At 33.8% G+C, this 16456-nt stretch overlaps 4 protein-coding genes and 1 long non-coding RNA gene across 6 annotated transcripts in view; 2 read left to right on the top strand and 3 right to left on the bottom strand.

The window, feature by feature from the left end:
* LOC122637794 overlaps window positions 1-4478 on the bottom strand; it is a 20698-nt gene extending 16220 nt beyond the window's left edge. Inside the window, exons 1-2 of the long non-coding RNA XR_006329300.1 lie at window positions 4390-4478; window positions 3396-3554 (exon numbers count right to left, since the gene is read on the bottom strand). This is a non-coding gene — a long non-coding RNA (uncharacterized LOC122637794). The remainder of the gene's footprint in view (window positions 1-3395; window positions 3555-4389) is intronic.
* Window positions 1-4962, top strand: part of LOC122637784 (lachesin-like) — a 20637-nt gene extending 15675 nt beyond the window's left edge. Inside the window, exons 4-9 of the mRNA XM_043830147.1 lie at window positions 773-958; window positions 1725-1917; window positions 3187-3315; window positions 3398-3517; window positions 3618-3788; window positions 4180-4962. Coding sequence (XP_043686082.1) covers window positions 773-958; window positions 1725-1917; window positions 3187-3315; window positions 3398-3517; window positions 3618-3788; window positions 4180-4700 — 1320 coding nt within the window. The 3' untranslated portion in view covers window positions 4701-4962. The remainder of the gene's footprint in view (window positions 1-772; window positions 959-1724; window positions 1918-3186; window positions 3316-3397; window positions 3518-3617; window positions 3789-4179) is intronic.
* A 551-nt stretch (window positions 4963-5513) lies between these two features.
* LOC122637790 (leucine-rich repeat and transmembrane domain-containing protein 2-like) lies at window positions 5514-6737 on the top strand. Its single transcript, XM_043830157.1, has 3 exons — window positions 5514-5743; window positions 5828-6184; window positions 6276-6737. The coding sequence occupies exons 1-3, from the start codon at window positions 5538-5540 to the stop codon at window positions 6664-6666; spliced, it is 954 nt and encodes a 317-aa protein (XP_043686092.1). The 5' UTR covers window positions 5514-5537; the 3' UTR covers window positions 6667-6737.
* Window positions 6738-7522: 785 nt separating this feature from the next.
* LOC122637785 (RNA-binding protein 47-like) lies at window positions 7523-11944 on the bottom strand. Of its 2 annotated transcripts, none has more exons than XM_043830149.1 (5): window positions 11235-11944; window positions 10560-10734; window positions 9999-10303; window positions 9074-9203; window positions 7523-7654 (listed from the first exon to the last, which is right to left on the bottom strand). In XM_043830149.1, exons 1-5 carry the CDS (start codon window positions 11910-11912, stop codon window positions 7638-7640), a joined length of 1305 nt encoding a protein of 434 aa, XP_043686084.1. In that variant the 5' UTR covers window positions 11913-11944; the 3' UTR covers window positions 7523-7637. The 2 variants fall into 2 exon arrangements, with proteins under 2 accessions (XP_043686084.1, XP_043686083.1); XM_043830148.1 differs by lacking the exon at window positions 7523-7654 and adding an exon at window positions 8354-8921.
* A 2612-nt stretch (window positions 11945-14556) lies between these two features.
* On the bottom strand, window positions 14557-16182 carry LOC122637793 (protein MIS12 homolog). Its single transcript, XM_043830167.1, has 4 exons — window positions 15952-16182; window positions 15282-15451; window positions 15074-15211; window positions 14557-14996 (listed from the first exon to the last, which is right to left on the bottom strand). The coding sequence occupies exons 1-4, from the start codon at window positions 16037-16039 to the stop codon at window positions 14733-14735; spliced, it is 660 nt and encodes a 219-aa protein (XP_043686102.1). The 5' UTR covers window positions 16040-16182; the 3' UTR covers window positions 14557-14732.
* Between the last annotated feature and the right edge of the window lie 274 nt (window positions 16183-16456).

Genomic DNA, 16456 nt, shown 5'->3' with positions numbered 1-16456 from the left:
TTTTTTTAAAAATACATACATACATATATGAGCGTGTGTGTGTGTGTGTGTGTGTGTGTATGTAATTTGAAAGTTAGATGACGGTATAATAAGGATTAAAAATTCGTTCGAATTTTGGTGATGCGACGAGTGTTACTTGATTAACATTGATAAATACCTTTTACGAGAACTCTGACGCGATATTTGGTTCACGGTTACCTCTGTTTTCCGTGTTTGCTCCATTAAAAAAAAGGGGGGGAAAAAAATAACCCTTTAACTAACGCTGGTTCCATTTTTCTGGCGTTTGCTAAGTAGAAGCCAAAAACCATGCGATTGTTCACACTTTTTCCCTCTCTCTCTCTACTCCCTTTTTTAACTATTCGGCTTTTAGCAGCAATATGCGGCACGCTTTACACCATTTATCCTGAATGGCTCTCGTTACGGTTGGTACGAAGTAACGAGTCATACAATTTGCTTTTCGTTCGAGTGTTTTAAGAGAAGAGAGAAGTGTTTGCTTGAAAAAAAAAAAAAAAAAATAACTCCATGACCTCTATTCCCATCACATATATATATATATATATATATATATATATATAATTTCTTGTTTATTTAAATTTTTAAATAAATATATATATATACATATAAGTATAATTATTTTGTATCGACGTAGTGAAAGTCACTTTGAAATTTAATTAACGTTTAGAACGTTTCTCCATATCAGATAACGCCGTAAAGATTTATCTCTAAAGTTTTGAGAACACATCAACGAATCGTAATCTTTTTCATCCTACAGATTGCCTGGATAAAATCAGATTCGAGGGCTATTCTAGCTATTCACACTCATATGGTCGCTCATAACCCACGGCTCTCGGTCACTCATAACGGACATAACACCTGGAAACTTCACGTGAGCAACGTTCAACCAAACGATTCTGGAACTTATATGTGTCAGATTAATACGGATCCCATGGAGAGTCAGGTTGGTTGGAAACCGATCAAAATCTCAAAGACTTGCAACTGAATAAAACGTTTTTTTCTTTTTCTTTTTCTTTTTCTTAGACCGTAAACTATCTCGTATTTTCCTCGCATTTTCTTCACGTATCGCTTGAAACTTTTTCTTTGGAATATGCGTATACAAAAGAGAATGTCGAGATAAAGTACGGTATGTTATGCTATGCTCGCTCGATATTTTCTTTATAAAAATTCCAAGATATAAATAGGACTGTTAAAAAGAATCGAATAAATTTTAAAAACCTCCAATCGTTTTACCATTTCCTTCTATAAGAATTTTATATATATATATATATATATATATATATATATATATATTAAATATTTAGCTTTCGATCGTTTACCAAGAGATAAAAAGAAAAAAATATCGAGAGAGATAGAGAAAGAATCCCTTATTCCTTTTACAAATCATTTGAATTATTAATGATCTAGCATTTTGAAAAATTTCTAAAGAACTGTCACACACATACACACACATGCAAATTCTACTAGATCCTTCACCGGTCCTATTATATTTATATTCAGATTTAGCTAGACTGTGCTTTCTCTTCGACTCTAAAACCGAGCTTAATGGTAAATCTCGACTGAGCAATCGCAAGAGTCGAGTCTGAATAGAACGTATGTATAATACGAGAGGGGGAAGAGTAGACATGTAGGATAGTAGACAGACCCTTTTACTAGCTATCATATAAGTAGTAGTATACGGTAGTCAGTCAGTAACGAACGTTACACAGACGGGCTACATGAAAGTAGTGATACCACCTGATATCATGGATCTCGACGACTCGGCCGACCTTTTAACGACTAAGGAGAGCAACGATCTGCGATTACGATGTCGTGCCACAGGGACACCGAAACCTACAGTCACCTGGCGAAGAGAGGACGGACGAGAAATTACTCTGAGGAGCGAGTTAGGTGTTAAACGAGGTATCCCTCTTGCTTTCCCTCTATCCATCGATATACAAATGTATATAGATACAGGCTATACGTTGATTATAGATGACGTACACACGCTTTACAAGATCGAACAAATTTACTGGGAGAAAAAAAAAAAAAAAAAAAAAAAAGATAGAAAGAGAAAGAGAGAGATTGTTGAACACATCCATCGTTGACCAATGTTGTATACAAAATTATATAGAAAAAGTAATACGTTCCGAACCGGCCGTGTTCGTTATTGAATAAAAATCTTCAGTGGCACTTTAACTACTAATTGTCAATTTAAATCGATACATATTAATGGACCTACCTGCTTTCGTTTATTGTCGCGCGCGAATGTGCGAAATAAAAGAATAAAAAATAAAAGAAATGTACATTCGGAAATCGATCGAATTTGAATCATTAATAAATTGTACTTCTTTTTTTATGTAACGCGATACGTATTTTGTACGTTGGAAATTTCCTATACGCTTTTCATGAAAAAGAGGAAAAAGAAAAGAAAAATAAAAAAGATTTAAATAAAAAGGAACAAGCCAATGACGTGATAGATTTGCGACGACAATATATTTTCCATGTAGTCATCATCGTCGAGACTTTTTCAAGTAGCGATGAAAAGGCCGACTTCAGTAGGTTCACGATGTCCCGCAGAAAAGCAGCCACCCGATTAGCCTTTCTAACAGTGAGTGATGGATGTTGACTTTACATATATTTCCTCTCTGCCAAGCCCATCGACTCTTCGCCTATCCGATTGCAATATTCAGTGTGTACATTGCGTCGCGAGAGTGTATACCAGCCGGTATCTCCATCGTACCAGCGATTCCGCGATTTTCCTTTAAAATCTATCGACAGTACCGTGTAATGTCTTTATTAGTTTGTGCATCGTTCCGAATACTTTCCAATTTTTTCTCACTTTTCTCATGGACTGGAAAATATATTGGATCTTTTCATTACGTACATCGCGGAAAGTAATCAATCTGAATAGTCGCATTATTTTTACAAATTTCTTTCTTTTTTTTTTTATATATATATATATACCTATATATAGATATATATATATACATAAATTTCAAATAAAAAATAAAAAATAAAAACGATCAAAAATTTTGCAAATTTTCGCAAGTTTTGTAAGCATTAATTTTCTTTTTTTTTTTTTTTTTTACAAGTGCACGTTAAATCATTCGAAGATATCTTTCATCGTAACCTACATTTTTACTTATACCTAAGACAACTCTTAACATCGAATAAAATTATATTCGCAAGTACAATCCTACGAGGGTGAACAACTGCACTTAGTGGGGATATTACGGCAGGAGATGGGCTCGTATTTGTGCATAGCCTCGAATGGTGTACCGCCAACAGTTAGCAAAAGATATCACGTCAATGTCCGATGTAAGTCGTGGATATAAAAAGAACACGAACAGGTTTGAAAATGTAGTCGAACGATTAATAGAAAAAATCTTCTTACTTACAGTTAAGCCCTTGATCAAAGTGACGAATCAATTGGTAGCTGCTCCAACGAATAGCAATGTCATTCTGCAATGTTACGTCGAATCTTCGCCTAGAGCTTCGAACACGTGGTACAAGGAAAACGGTGAGTTTCGTTCAAGAAATGAACATCGAACGTCCGCCTGTAAAAAAAAAAAAAGAAGAAAGAAAAAAATAAAAAAGAAAAAAAAAATACGTTCTTGTAGGAATCAAACTTTTGGCCAACGACAAGCACAATGTATCAGAGTTCACAGTAAACGATTACGCGTATCAATTGAATCTCACGATCAAACAGCTAAGTCGAAACGATTTTGGTAGTTATATTTGTTCAGCGGAAAATCCATACGGGAAGGCAGAGGGTACGATAAGACTTCAAGGTAAGGTAACGTAAGCCATATATATATATAGGTGTATATATATAATATATATTATATATATATAATATATATATATGTTTGTCGGAGATAGAAGGGAGAGAACAAATACTCCCATTTCTAATAAATAGGTATTCGTGAGAACGTTGGCCCAAGGGCCTGGATAGCTAGCTTATTGGTCTAAAACAATCGCACGGATTCGAATCTTGATCCAGATGACCCAAAGGCCCAACTTTTTTCGCGAATCCTACATATGTGTTCTTTGAAACTCAAGGAAACAAAAAGAAAGAGAAAGAGATAGAGATAGATAAATAGATAGATACATACATACATAACATACGTAGATAGATAGATAGATAGATAGATAGAGAGATTTTCCATAAAACGTTTACAGAGTTGCATCTGTCGAGGACGACAGTGCCGACAATTCGCAATACCGAGTCCGTCGAGAGGCAAAACTGGAGAAAGCAAATCGAGAGGAAGGGAGGCAAGAAGCATTCGTACGCGTTAGGACGAGAGGTCGGTAGCACGAATTCGACGCAGAGAAATGTCGTAAGTTGGACGCAGACCACGCCGATCTCAAGAAGAAATAACTCCAACTCACTGCCAAGTGTCGTCCTCGCGAAGAATTCTAAAGTTTCATCCTCATCCTCCTCGTCCTCTTCATCCTCCTCCTCCTCCTCTTCATCCTCGTCGTCGTCGTCGTCGTCTTCTTCTTCTTCTTCTTCTTCTTCTTCTTCTTCTTCTTCTTCTTCCTCTTCCTCTTATCCAGCGCCGGCACCTGCGCCCGCACATTCCGCACCGACCCAGCTGGACGCACAGAGCGATGCAACGAGCACGCGTTATTTTCGATCGGTTCATCAGCTTCATCTGACTGTCGTTGTTCTCCTCTTTGCAATGACCTCGTCTTATTGAATTTACTATTACTAATAAAAAAGATTTCATTAATTTTCGGTTAAAACATCTTTGTAGTTTTAAGATAATCGAACAGGTTATTTGATTTTTCTTTTCTTTTTTTCTCTCTCCTTTCTTTTCTTTCTTCCTTAGGAGAACATTATAACGCACGAAAATAACAAAGATTCGTGCCGTGGTGTACATAAAAACAAAATGAAAAAAGGAACATTTTTATGACAATAACGATAACTCCAACGTGCGGTCAGTCTTATTTTCTTCCAGTTAAAAAAACTACCCTTTCCTTCGTTTTGATACAAAATTCTTGATACTCTTGTCGTCTGTAAAAAAAATAAAAAATAAAAAAAAAAAAAAAGAGAAAAGAAATAGAAAAGAATTTAGCTGTCTGTTTCCGATTATTACAATGTCTGGCTGTCTGTCTCTAAACATTTCTTTCGTTTCGTCAGATTAACTGATAACCAAGTACTTGCGAATTAAAATCTCTTTCAATTTTCCCAAGATGAATTTATCCACTTTTATGTATATACGCATGACAATAAATGTTGTTTGTATTATATAACGCAATTCTTACGATCCTTCCCTGTCTCCTTTGAAAAAAAATTACGCTAGAAAATTTAGGAGGATCGTGAAAATGATAAAGTGTCCGGAAGTTTAAGACAGATAATAAAATGTTATCTGTCCATTGAAGAGAGGAACGAGAAAGAGCACACCCACTCTATGCGACTATATATAACTGATAAATATGATAAAAATATTCAGTTAGTCGTGAGATTTGTTAGCGTGACGAAGTTTTCTACGTAAAGAAAAAAAAAAAAAGAAAGAAAAAAGAAAGAAAAAAAAATGAAGTGTTGCTTCTTCTTCCTCGTCTTCTATTTATTCGGATACGTTTGCTCGGAAGAATCTTGTCGAACGACAACGTCGAAAATGACGAAGACAGTGACCTTCGATTGTACGGAATTGAACACGTTACAAAAATATTTGGATACGGCACAGAGTAATACAACGAACATAATGATCTATGGATCTAATCTGAATAATATAGCGGGGTGAGCACAATAATCTTGAGATAACAATATCATAGTTAAGACGCAAATAACTATCGTAATATTTTTCTTATTCTATTTTCGAAGGCATGCCTTCGTCAGATTCGGTGCAACCTTACGAGTTTTGGATCTTCACGAAAATAACATAGAAGTTTTGGATCGTCAAGTTTTTGTAGGATTAATAAATTTAAATGAACTGATACTATGGGGTAACCGATTGACATGGATATCCAGTGATTGGTTCATAAACCTGTACAATCTCCGAACTCTTGACTTATCGTTCAATCTAATACAAAGTATAGATTATAACGTCTTCCCGTTGCTTTCTCGCGTGGAAAACCTTTACCTAGATTACAACGACTTGAAAGTCATCGATTTTAACTTCTTCGTTTACATGGCGAGTCTGAAAAAAATTAAATTCGGTAAAAATCCTTGGAATTGGGGGTAAGTGGAAGAGAAGACACAAAAAATTCTATTATTTCAGAGAAACAAATTACAAAAAGAGAAAACTTGATGTTTACCAATATAATTATAGATATCGTGCTCTGCTAACCTGGCAAATGGAGAACCAAAACGTTGATTACTCTAGCGAATGGGATGATTGGAATTGGATGAGCAACGTGATAAAAGATTGCACGGAAAGTGGCGAGGGTGAAATTCCAAGTGATAGTGTAATCGATTGCGCTGTCAGGAAACTGTTGGACTTTACGTACGATACTTTGCACTTCTCTCCTATTGGATGGGCAAACGATGTTGGATGCGCTCCGGAAGCCAGGAGATTGATCAGCTGCGCAAGACCAAGGAATGTTACTGGAAACACGGATTATCAAACAATACGTATGATCCTTCAAGATTATAGTAGAATTTTACTTCCCATGATACGAGCTCATAGTCCATTAAGTTATACCTCTAATCCCGAATTGTAATATTTTATACATATACGTACGAATATAAAAATGTAATTATATATTATAGTTAACAAATGTATTATACGAATATATAAACGCAAATATATATATATTGATAATCATTATAAAATATTTATTATTTTTATAAATATAATGAATCGATTTTCCTATTGTGTAAATATATATATATATATATATATATATATATATACACACACACACAATGAAAAAAAATTATATATATGAACATTTGCAAACAAATACGATACGTGTGTATATTCTCGATACGTTAGAATCCATTGGCTAATGGGTAATATAGCACGCGAGTAAATTTGTATCGTTTTGCTTGTGTTTTACCCCCACTATCATACATTCTCATTTTATGTTGTCACAAAGGCGAGAGAAGCTCTCTTCTCCATTCTGTTCTTTTTATCGTTTGCCCGTTAGTGAAAGACAAATGAACGCAATACGTAAACTTAGAGAGAAGGAGGAAGGAAGAAAGACACAAACAGAGAGAGAGAGAGAGGGAGGGAGAGAGAGCTAGGCGAGAATAAACACGTTTGCTAGAAGCACGTACCGTTTGAAATGTTTTGTTAACAGTGTCACGGAAATGTCAATCTAATTGTACTAACCTTTAAACTAGTTTCATCATTTGCAATTATATAACTTCATAAATTCTTCATACTTGATGTTTTTAATATAAATTATATCTCACAGAGCCCTTGTTCATCAATGTCCTGCAATAAAGGTAATAGAAATTAATACATCTTATATCATCATTACATAGCTGAATTTCTATACACGCAAAATGGATCTTACTTGAAATAGGATGTAAATGTCATCCTTTGATTATCACAATTCGGACTCTCGATGGACGTCCAACGAAGATTCGTACGCATTATTCCAAGACAGTTGAATCTTTGAAGCAACAAATTGCTTGTATTTATCAATCCCAAAGAAATCAAGATTGGCCACCAGAGAGAATAAATTTATGGTTCAATGGTTACTATTTAGAAAACAATCGTACCTTGTCCGATTATAATTTAACATCCAAAGATAAAATCACTATGCAATTAAGTTTTGTTAATAACGATTACGCATATGATTGATTGATAATGACATTTATTATTCAAGAATGTCTATTAAAAAGAAATTAACATGAAAAGTGAGATTATATCTCCCCGTTTCCATTATTCTTATTGATTTATAACATGTAACATAAATGTCAAGTATAAAGAAATTAAATTAACGTCTTGAGTATGCTTACACGAACATTGTAAGTAAATTAAAGACTTATTAGTTACTTGAAGATTAAGCGATTAGATACTTTTCATTTATAATCTTGGTTCTTTAAACTATATATAATTAAATGCAAGATAAAAGTTCATTGAGAAAAAAAAACATAGATAAAAAAGTGAAAAATTATTAAAAAAAAAAAAGCAGATACTTTTTCTAGTTGAAGATTCAGCAATCTCGCACATACATATATATATATATATATATATTTTTATAATGATCTATTTCTTATATGATGAACTTCTTACGTTAAGAATGAATTTTATATATATATATATATACATATCATATAAAACAACGATAGGACATTGGCATTTCAGTATAAATCTAACTTAAGAACATTCTATGTAGATGATTAGTGATTCTGTAAATACATTTTGTGATCAACATTAATAATAAAACACATTTGTCATGGCACACCACCGGAGTAAATAATGATTCACCTATATATTTATAAAAATTCAAGTAGATTCTTTCTAAAGCGATGCCAATCAATCAATTTGTTTTTAAATAGATTATTATAAACCACCAAAACGTTATAAAAAGTTTTTATCCTATAGAATTTGACGTTCAATTTGATAAAAATCAAGATATTATCATTATTTTGACATTTCATCGGAAAGTAAAAAAGATGTGATATAATGTAAATGTAAAATTCAAGATCACATGGAGATTCGTGCGAGTATATTTGATCAATTTAGAATCTAATGATCGAGTAGCCAATTAAAAGAGAAGAAAAAAAAGGAAAAAAAAAAAGAAAAGAAAAGAATAATAACTTTCATTTGAAAAATACTTTTGGCTATCATTAATTCCTCGTAGATTTCTACGACGCACATTACCAATTATAATAAGAAATTAAAAACTTCCGTTATTAAAAGTATTATACAATTGTTTTTCCAACGTAAAAAACGGCTTTCTTTGCATCCCATCAAATTCCATATTTTGTTTCGTGTAATCTTGCCCTATATCCTGAATGGCTGTGTGATCGAAAAGAGAGAAAAAAAAAGAAAAAAAAAAAAAAAGAAAATAGATAATAATGATGAATAAATAAACGATTAATTGAAAATAGCATTATACAAAATTTTACGACAAAATCAATATCGTTATGTCGAGTCATTTGAAATCTTACCGGAATTGTTCAATGATTTGGACAAGTAATGATACATTTTTAACGACGTCGTGCTGATTGCTTTATGTTTCGTAGACATTATATCTCCGTGATACTCAAAAAGCGTAGCATGTGCTTTGAAAACGGTTATCTGCAAAAAATCACCAAGTAGTATAAACATTGCAGTAATAACATATAACAAAATAACAATAATAATAATAATAATAATAATTATTATTATTATTATTATTATTATTATTGCAAAGGAAAACGCGTTTGATACGACACGAGAGAATTTTCGTTACTTTCGCGAACGATCTAGACAGCAACTGTATATTCCTCTGAAACCTTTCTCATTTCTCCCCACCTTCGCGAAAAGTTTCTCAAATTACTATACTTGGAAACGCGACGAAATCCTCTCAAGAAATTGGAAACGTATTACCCGTCACAATGTTTCAGTCAAAGAATAAAATCTCAAGAAGAAGAAGAAGAAGAAGAAGAAAAAGAAGAAGAAGACGTAGAACTAAATATTCTTTTCTTTTCATGGTCAGACGTAACTAAATACATACGTACGTATGCATTGATAAAAAAAGAGAGAGAAAGAAGTCCATTGGTGACTTTTCTTTTTTGTTCTACCAGATGGTCACAAAAAAAAAAAACAGTGACGTGCTCGTTAAGAAAAAAAAAAAAAAAATGTAAGAGTAACAATTACGCAACGACGTTCTTACGTTTTTGTTTTCTTTTTCTTTTTTCTTTTGTCATAAGTTTCGACATTCAACTTTTACGATTATAATTTGTAAAGTTTTTCGTATGGACAGAATACGTATGTGTTAAATTCGATTTGTCAATCGGTAATATTATTCTATATATATATATATATATACATCTAAGTTTCATAGAAAACATGATTATAATTTTGTAATAATTAATTTATTTCTCTACTCACCTTACAAATGAAGCCTGGAGCGTCAAGAGCTCTCCAACATTCGAAGGAGCACATTGCACCTAACTTTTCCTTAACCAAACTTTGTAAGGCGATGACGTGAGCGGTACCCTTATTACTATTTTCTTCGTATACTTCTGGAAGGGCTTGGAGATAATAATTCTTTGACAATAATGGCTTGAAACGAGCATTTCTACCAGTCGTCGCAGCTTCGTTTATACATTTCTGCCTTTCTAAGAGTTTCGACGCACAAATCGGTTTCGCCCAACGAATTTCCCAACCTTCTTGCTCGACGATGCTATTGTGTTCTGTTGCCAAAAATAACGTATGTACGTAGAAGGAACGTGAGGATTTGAAGAGATTTTACGCAGAGTGAAGAAAATATTTAACAACAATAAAAAAATATAAATAAATAAATAAATAAATATATATATATATACGTTATACGTTTATATATATGAGTACATATATATATATATATTTATACAAATATGTACGTGTATGTATATGCGTTTATATTATATACTTGTATTTAAAAGAAGACCTATAGAGAATGTGACTCACGCGACATTATGTCCATTACTTTCTGTGCGGCCTGTCGTGATTCGTAATGTATAAAGGCAAAATGATTTATTTTTTTCAGCTTCAATATAGGTATACTCGTCGACTTTTGAAAAATCTCCTTGACCTTTTGCTGCGGCATATTTAACGATAGATTCCTTACGAATAACGCCGTTACCTATATGCGTGCGTCAATTAATTCGTTAAACATAAACGTACGATATAAATATTTTTCAATTCGCTCGTTCATTCGACTCGTTCATATACCGATTTCACAGAGAGCAATAATGCGCGTCATACTTTTACCGTACTATAAAATGGCGGACGATCGTCCGGAAAGAACGTTTTTAACGATCGTATTAAATTCTAGTCGCGATAAAAAAGAGAGAGAGAGAGGAGAGAGAGACAGAGAGAGAGAGAGAGAGAAAGGAAAAAAATCAATGTCGAAAGACAAATACGACGATCTAAAAACATATCTTCGACGAAGAAAAAATATTCTTATTTACGAAGCAGAAATAGATCACGAAAAGTTACAGATTGCCGCGAAATTCAAAACGTTTATACGTAACCTCCGTTTTTCGTGATTTTCTAGTGCATGCTAGATTAAAATTAAATACGTAATAAATGTAAAGAAAATATATAAAAAGACAGAGTGAAAAAAAAAAAAGATAAACTCACGGTTTGCATGATGTCTTCGTCGATCGGATCACCTGGTTCAGGATCGGCCCAATCAACGGCGATTTCGTGTTCCCAAAGCATCACTCGTCCTGGAATAAGTTTTCTTCGGGCCATTGCAGCGGCTCTGTGATCCTTAAATTCGACGAATATGAATCCACGATTCAATGACTTGTCCTGCGCGTTCGGATACAAATAAATATCTATTATCCCTTCGAGAAGTTTCGTCAGTTCTTCCATAAATTCCGCTTTTGTTTTGTTCTTCGGTACACCGCCAAAGAAAAGACGACAATTGTCGATCGACTTGACAACGCCGATACGATGTCCCGGTCTTATTTCGTAACCGTCGAGCTCCATGCAAGCCCTCTTAGCTGTTTTGGAGTTTTCGTAAAGGGCGAAAGCATAACCACGCGTAGATCCAGAAAAATCGAGCATCAATCTAAGTTCCATTAATCGACCAGCCTTACCGAGTACCGGCATTAATTCGTCCTCGTAACAATCGCGTGGAAGACGACCGACGAATACCTCGGCACCTTTTGCACGTTCTCTTCCATCACGATAGATTTCAGGAGCGGACAAACGTCTTTGACCGTTTTCCTGTACCAATTCGTAATTGGTAGTTTTCAACATTTCCAACAGCTTAGCGGTCAATCGACATTCGCAATCAATTATATCCTCCATCTTTTTTTTTTTTTTTTTTTTTTTTGATATTTGACCAATGATTTGATTTTTCTTTTTTTCTTTCTTTCTTTTTTGTTTACGTTTCGTTTAAAAAATTTTCTGTGATAACGAGAGAAAGAAAAAAAAAACAAAAAAAAAATATATATATATATATAAAAGAAGAAATATAGCTTACAATATATATATATATATATTATATATATATATACACACACATATATGTATATATAATTAACACAAGCGACCGAGAACTCGCAAAACCGAACGCTACTCGATTACTGGTCACTTCTTCGACGTTTTCTTCTCCCCCCATTCCCCCTACCCCCCGCTCGCCCCTCCTCGACCCTCACCCCTCCTAATCATTACCCCCCTCCCCATTTTCTTCCAATAAACCTATATCTACGAAACGAAACGACGAAGTCCAACGATTCCGCGAAAAACTTGTTATCCTTTTCTATCTCTAACGACCAATCAAAACAAAGGTAGGACGTTCGTACGTACATACGTTCGTTCGTTCTTTCTTTCTTTCTTTCGTTCGTATTCGTCGTGCGTATTTGACCGAATAAAGGTGAAGAAGAAGAAGAACAAGAACAAGAGGAAGAAGAGGAAGCGAGAAAGATTGCACCTGTGACATAGAAATATTTTATATGGAAATATATACCGTATGTATATGTATCTATCTATATAGATATATGTATGTATGTATGCATGCATGTTTGTATGATGTGTGTGTGTGTGTGTGTGTGTATGTAGTGCAAGAAGGAAACAGAGAAATCTGTAACGGTTGCGTCGACCGTTTTTCTTCGAGTATCCCAGACGTAAGTAAGTTCGGCTATTTTCGGACGATAATCGAAGTTTTCGTCAGTGTTCACTTGCCTCGTAACAAAACGGACCTAATCTCGCTACGATTATTTATTTAATTCATATAATTGTATACATATTACGTCGAAATAATTACTATTAAGACGGTAAACACATTTTATTTTTCTTGATATATCTGTTTGATATATCTGCTTGTATAATCGTCGAAGAAAATTAGTAAAAAATGTAAATAAATATGAATCATCGGAAATATATATATATATATATGCTGCGTGTATATGTGTGTGTATATGTATGTATATATTTTTTTGTAAGGCTTGATTATTCGTTCTGTAACGTCGAACGCGATTGGTTCCTTTACGATGATCGTTATTTTAACGTCTTTTTTCTTTCTTTTTTTAACGATGTCTTCATTCGATTAATAATTTTAATGAAATACGTATTTATTACGTTTTAGTAAATCTAAAGAAGCTTTGTTACGAAGCTACTACTTTTTATTTCCTTTCGATTAATCATCGAATTTTATCGGATATTTCTATTAAAACGAATGAGACTTTTCGCATAATTATCGTTACGTTCGTTCACTTTAGATATATAATCACGTTTTCTTATATATACGTGTGCTCGTAAAAGGGAACATAATTTGTTCCTAATATTTTTCCAACTAAATATTACAAAAAAAAAAAAAAGAAAGAGAAAAGAGAACAATGTACTTGTAAAATTTTCATTAATATACGATTAAATATGAAAAAGAAATAGATGTCGGTAAGTTTGTAAAATCATTATAATTTTTTTTTCTAACTAAATATTTAAAAAAGAAAAGTCGTCGAATCGGTTATTTCCACGTTTTCATGTAAGATCGTTTTCTAACGTGATTAACAACTCATCGGACAATATGATGTGCAGATAAGAAACGGTCCGACGGAGGTCCAGCCACAGGGTGTCATGGTTGGAACGTTACTTTGTGGTGATGGGTTAAATAGCGTGTAAGGCGTGGGACAATTCACTTTAGGACAAGCAGGCTCGACGACGATACCAGGAAATTTGGTGTCTATTGGAATGTACCATTGGATCGGTGTACATCCTCTTGACCCTTTCGGACAAACAGCCATCTTCGAGAATATAATGGTATATATTTATATATTTATTTAAAATTATCGTTATTTTTATATCGTTGTCGATATCAATTTATAAGTAATTCACCTTTACGTTCGCGCGATTAATTCTTGATTCCTTAAAACGTGATTAGCTAAATCCATTAGGTCGATTTTAATTCAAAAAATGTACGACTTTGTTTTTATTTTTTATTTAAATATTTTTCAAAGATCATTCCTTTTTAAAAAGTTTCTACTTGAAGAAATCTTATTTATCTTCCATGGATTAAAAGTTTATTATTTTTGAAAAGATTTCTATGTGAACTCCATTTTATGTTACGTTCGTAATGGCGGATAGACTGAAGTTGTATACACGCATGTATACGGAGATACGATGTTTTTCAATATTCTTAACAGCAGTTCTTGTAAGAGTGCTTTTACGAGTATAAATTTTTTAATTTCACGAAGATGTAAAGCGAAGGTTGATTTTTTTTTAGGAAAAATAAAGGTTTGGATTTTTTAAGTTTCGATGGAATAGATAGCAGCACTTGTTTGCCGAATAGCGAATGGAAGTCGGTTAAATAGTACGGTTATGTCGGTAAAAGAGAAATTGAAAATACTCGTCGTCGATGCGTGTCTACGAAAAAACAAATTTTTGGTCGCATTGGATCAGAGGTTTGATATTTCTTGCAATATTCTTGTTTGTTGTGGTTATACGAAACAAAATGTAGATAATATGAGCTTTATTGCGATAGTAAAAATATGTATGTATAAAATTCGTTAATTTATGAGATCTAACGAAGAGTTACAAATGAAAACATCTTACGTACTATATACAAACATTTCATATACACATTTTGCACATTGAGGAAGTTGTTTTAATAATCTGAGGATAAAATAATCGTCAAAGATTATCAAAATCATAGTCGTTGCCTTTGAAATCTTCAAACGGATTATATTTTACTTTTTCTGTTTTAGGTACCAAACGGAGTAACTTTTTATAAAGTTCTTGGTAATGTTTAAGTACTTTAAACATGTCGCTGTTGGTATTTTGATCCACAGAACTATTTTCGATTATATTACACATTTCATTACTCTTACTTATGTAGTTTTGTAATTTATCTATCGTAGCTAGTTCTTCTTTCAACGCTGCATTCAATATAGTGGCCTAGAAAGATGGTTGGAATGAAAATTGTGTACAGCGATGCAAAGTTTGTGAATCGCACAATTATTACTTTCTCATACCCTCTTGGCTCTGTGCTGTAAATTTTCCAAATGTTCTTCCAATCGCTCGTATTCTTCCCGAGTATATCGAATACTCTGACATTTGTCTTCTTCTAATAAAACGTTTTTTGGTATGGAAATGTATTTCTTTACGGTTTTCTAAAACAAATCAAATATGTAGTCTTCGTAAGAGCACGAGTAAAGGTGCAAGCGACATAACTCGGATTACCTCTATAATTTTTAAATGCGGCATTGCACGTGTACAATAAGTTTGTATTAGTTGTTTTTCATTTTCCTTTAGTTCTCTCAATTCTTCCGTATCATAATCGTATTTTGTTTGTAACGATTTACATAACTTTTTACAGGTCGATTCGATAGTTTCACGAGTTATACTTTCCACTAGAAAGAAAGAAGGACGTTAGAAGCTAGTCATCGATAGTGATACGTATTTAGCAAAAAGCCAAGAGGGTGTAAGTGATAAAATTGCAATTGTAAAAAAAAGAAAAAGAAAAAAAAACCATCTACATTGGATCATGCAGGGATATGGTACGATGGTAAAGTGTATCAGGCATATTTGTATCAAGGGAATAACGAAATAAGTTTTTATTTGAAAACAAAGCTCGGTTTGAAAACGAGAAAGAAAGGTTAGTCTTTGTGATAAAAAAAAAAAAGAAAAAAAGAAAGAAACTTGGTCGACGGTAATGCGGTGAAAGTGATTTCAAGCGATGGACGAGTGTGACTCTAGTCATGATCAAAACCACATGAAACCAGAGTTCACCCGCCCAACGACTGAAATTCATACCCTAAATGGTTGAAAAGTCTTGTATACAATTTGCGAGTCGTTTAAATGCGAAATCAAAGCAGCGGCAGTGGCGGCGGTGTCGGCGTCGTCGTCTTACGTGTCGCGTATACGGCTCTCGAGTGAAAGCCCAACAGCTGCATTTCGTATTCTTCCTCTTTGCGTTTTTCAAAATCGGTAGACGCCATGTCATTGTGTAGTCGGAAATACACGTTACGAGTATACGTGATTATCTTTACGAGCACTTGTTATCCCTCATGACTTTTTTTTCTTTCTTCAGAACAACCTCTCGACCTCTCGACCAGAACACCTTGACGTCCGTTGACAAACGAAGATGGCGTCCTTTCTGCCTGCGTACAAAAGCGTCCTTTGTTCCTCGTCGTTCGTCGACGCATCCGGTTTCATCCAACGCCCGTGGTGGGGTTTAGGACCGCTACGAGATGGCGACCAATCGTTTCCGAGCAAAAGCAACCTATGGAACGTGTCGATATACGTAACAACGTAAGATAGGTATACAAAGTTAACAAGAACAAATCTAATTCATACACACACACACATACACGAATATATACAAGCTCAATTTAACGTATTCTTAGATATTCGTT

Source organism: Vespula pensylvanica, chromosome 2, assembly GCF_014466175.1.
Source record: "Vespula pensylvanica isolate Volc-1 chromosome 2, ASM1446617v1, whole genome shotgun sequence".
NCBI lineage: Eukaryota > Metazoa > Arthropoda > Insecta > Hymenoptera > Vespidae > Vespula > Vespula pensylvanica.
Note: the sequence above shows the minus strand (reverse complement) of the source record. Positions and strands in the feature narration are given on the sequence as shown.

Bases quoted from the DNA above. Each gene is read 5' to 3' on its own strand.
- LOC122637790 (XM_043830157.1), top strand. From the start codon at position 5,538: ATGAAGTGTTGCTTCTTCTTCCTCGTCTTCTATTTATTCGGATACGTT. The intron at 5,744-5,827 runs GTGAGCACAATA...CTATTTTCGAAG, and splicing joins AATCTGAATAATATAGCGGG to GCATGCCTTCGTCAGATTCG. The intron at 6,185-6,275 runs GTAAGTGGAAGA...ATATAATTATAG, and splicing joins AAAAATCCTTGGAATTGGGG to ATATCGTGCTCTGCTAACCT.
- LOC122637785 (XM_043830148.1), bottom strand. From the start codon at position 11,912: ATGGAGGATATAATTGATTGCGAATGTCGATTGACCGCTAAGCTGTTG. The intron at 10,735-11,234 runs GTGAGTTTATCT...GCACGCATATAG, and splicing joins ACGAAGACATCATGCAAACC to GTAACGGCGTTATTCGTAAG. The intron at 9,204-9,998 runs GTGAGTAGAGAA...GATTTTTTGCAG, and splicing joins CTCCAGGCTTCATTTGTAAG to ATAACCGTTTTCAAAGCACA.
- LOC122637793 (XM_043830167.1), bottom strand. From the start codon at position 16,039: ATGGCGTCTACCGATTTTGAAAAACGCAAAGAGGAAGAATACGAAATG. The intron at 15,452-15,951 runs GTAAGACGACGA...CTTTCTTTCTAG, and splicing joins GAGAGCCGTATACGCGACAC to TGGAAAGTATAACTCGTGAA. The intron at 14,997-15,073 runs GTATGAGAAAGT...CCATCTTTCTAG, and splicing joins TACAGCACAGAGCCAAGAGG to GCCACTATATTGAATGCAGC.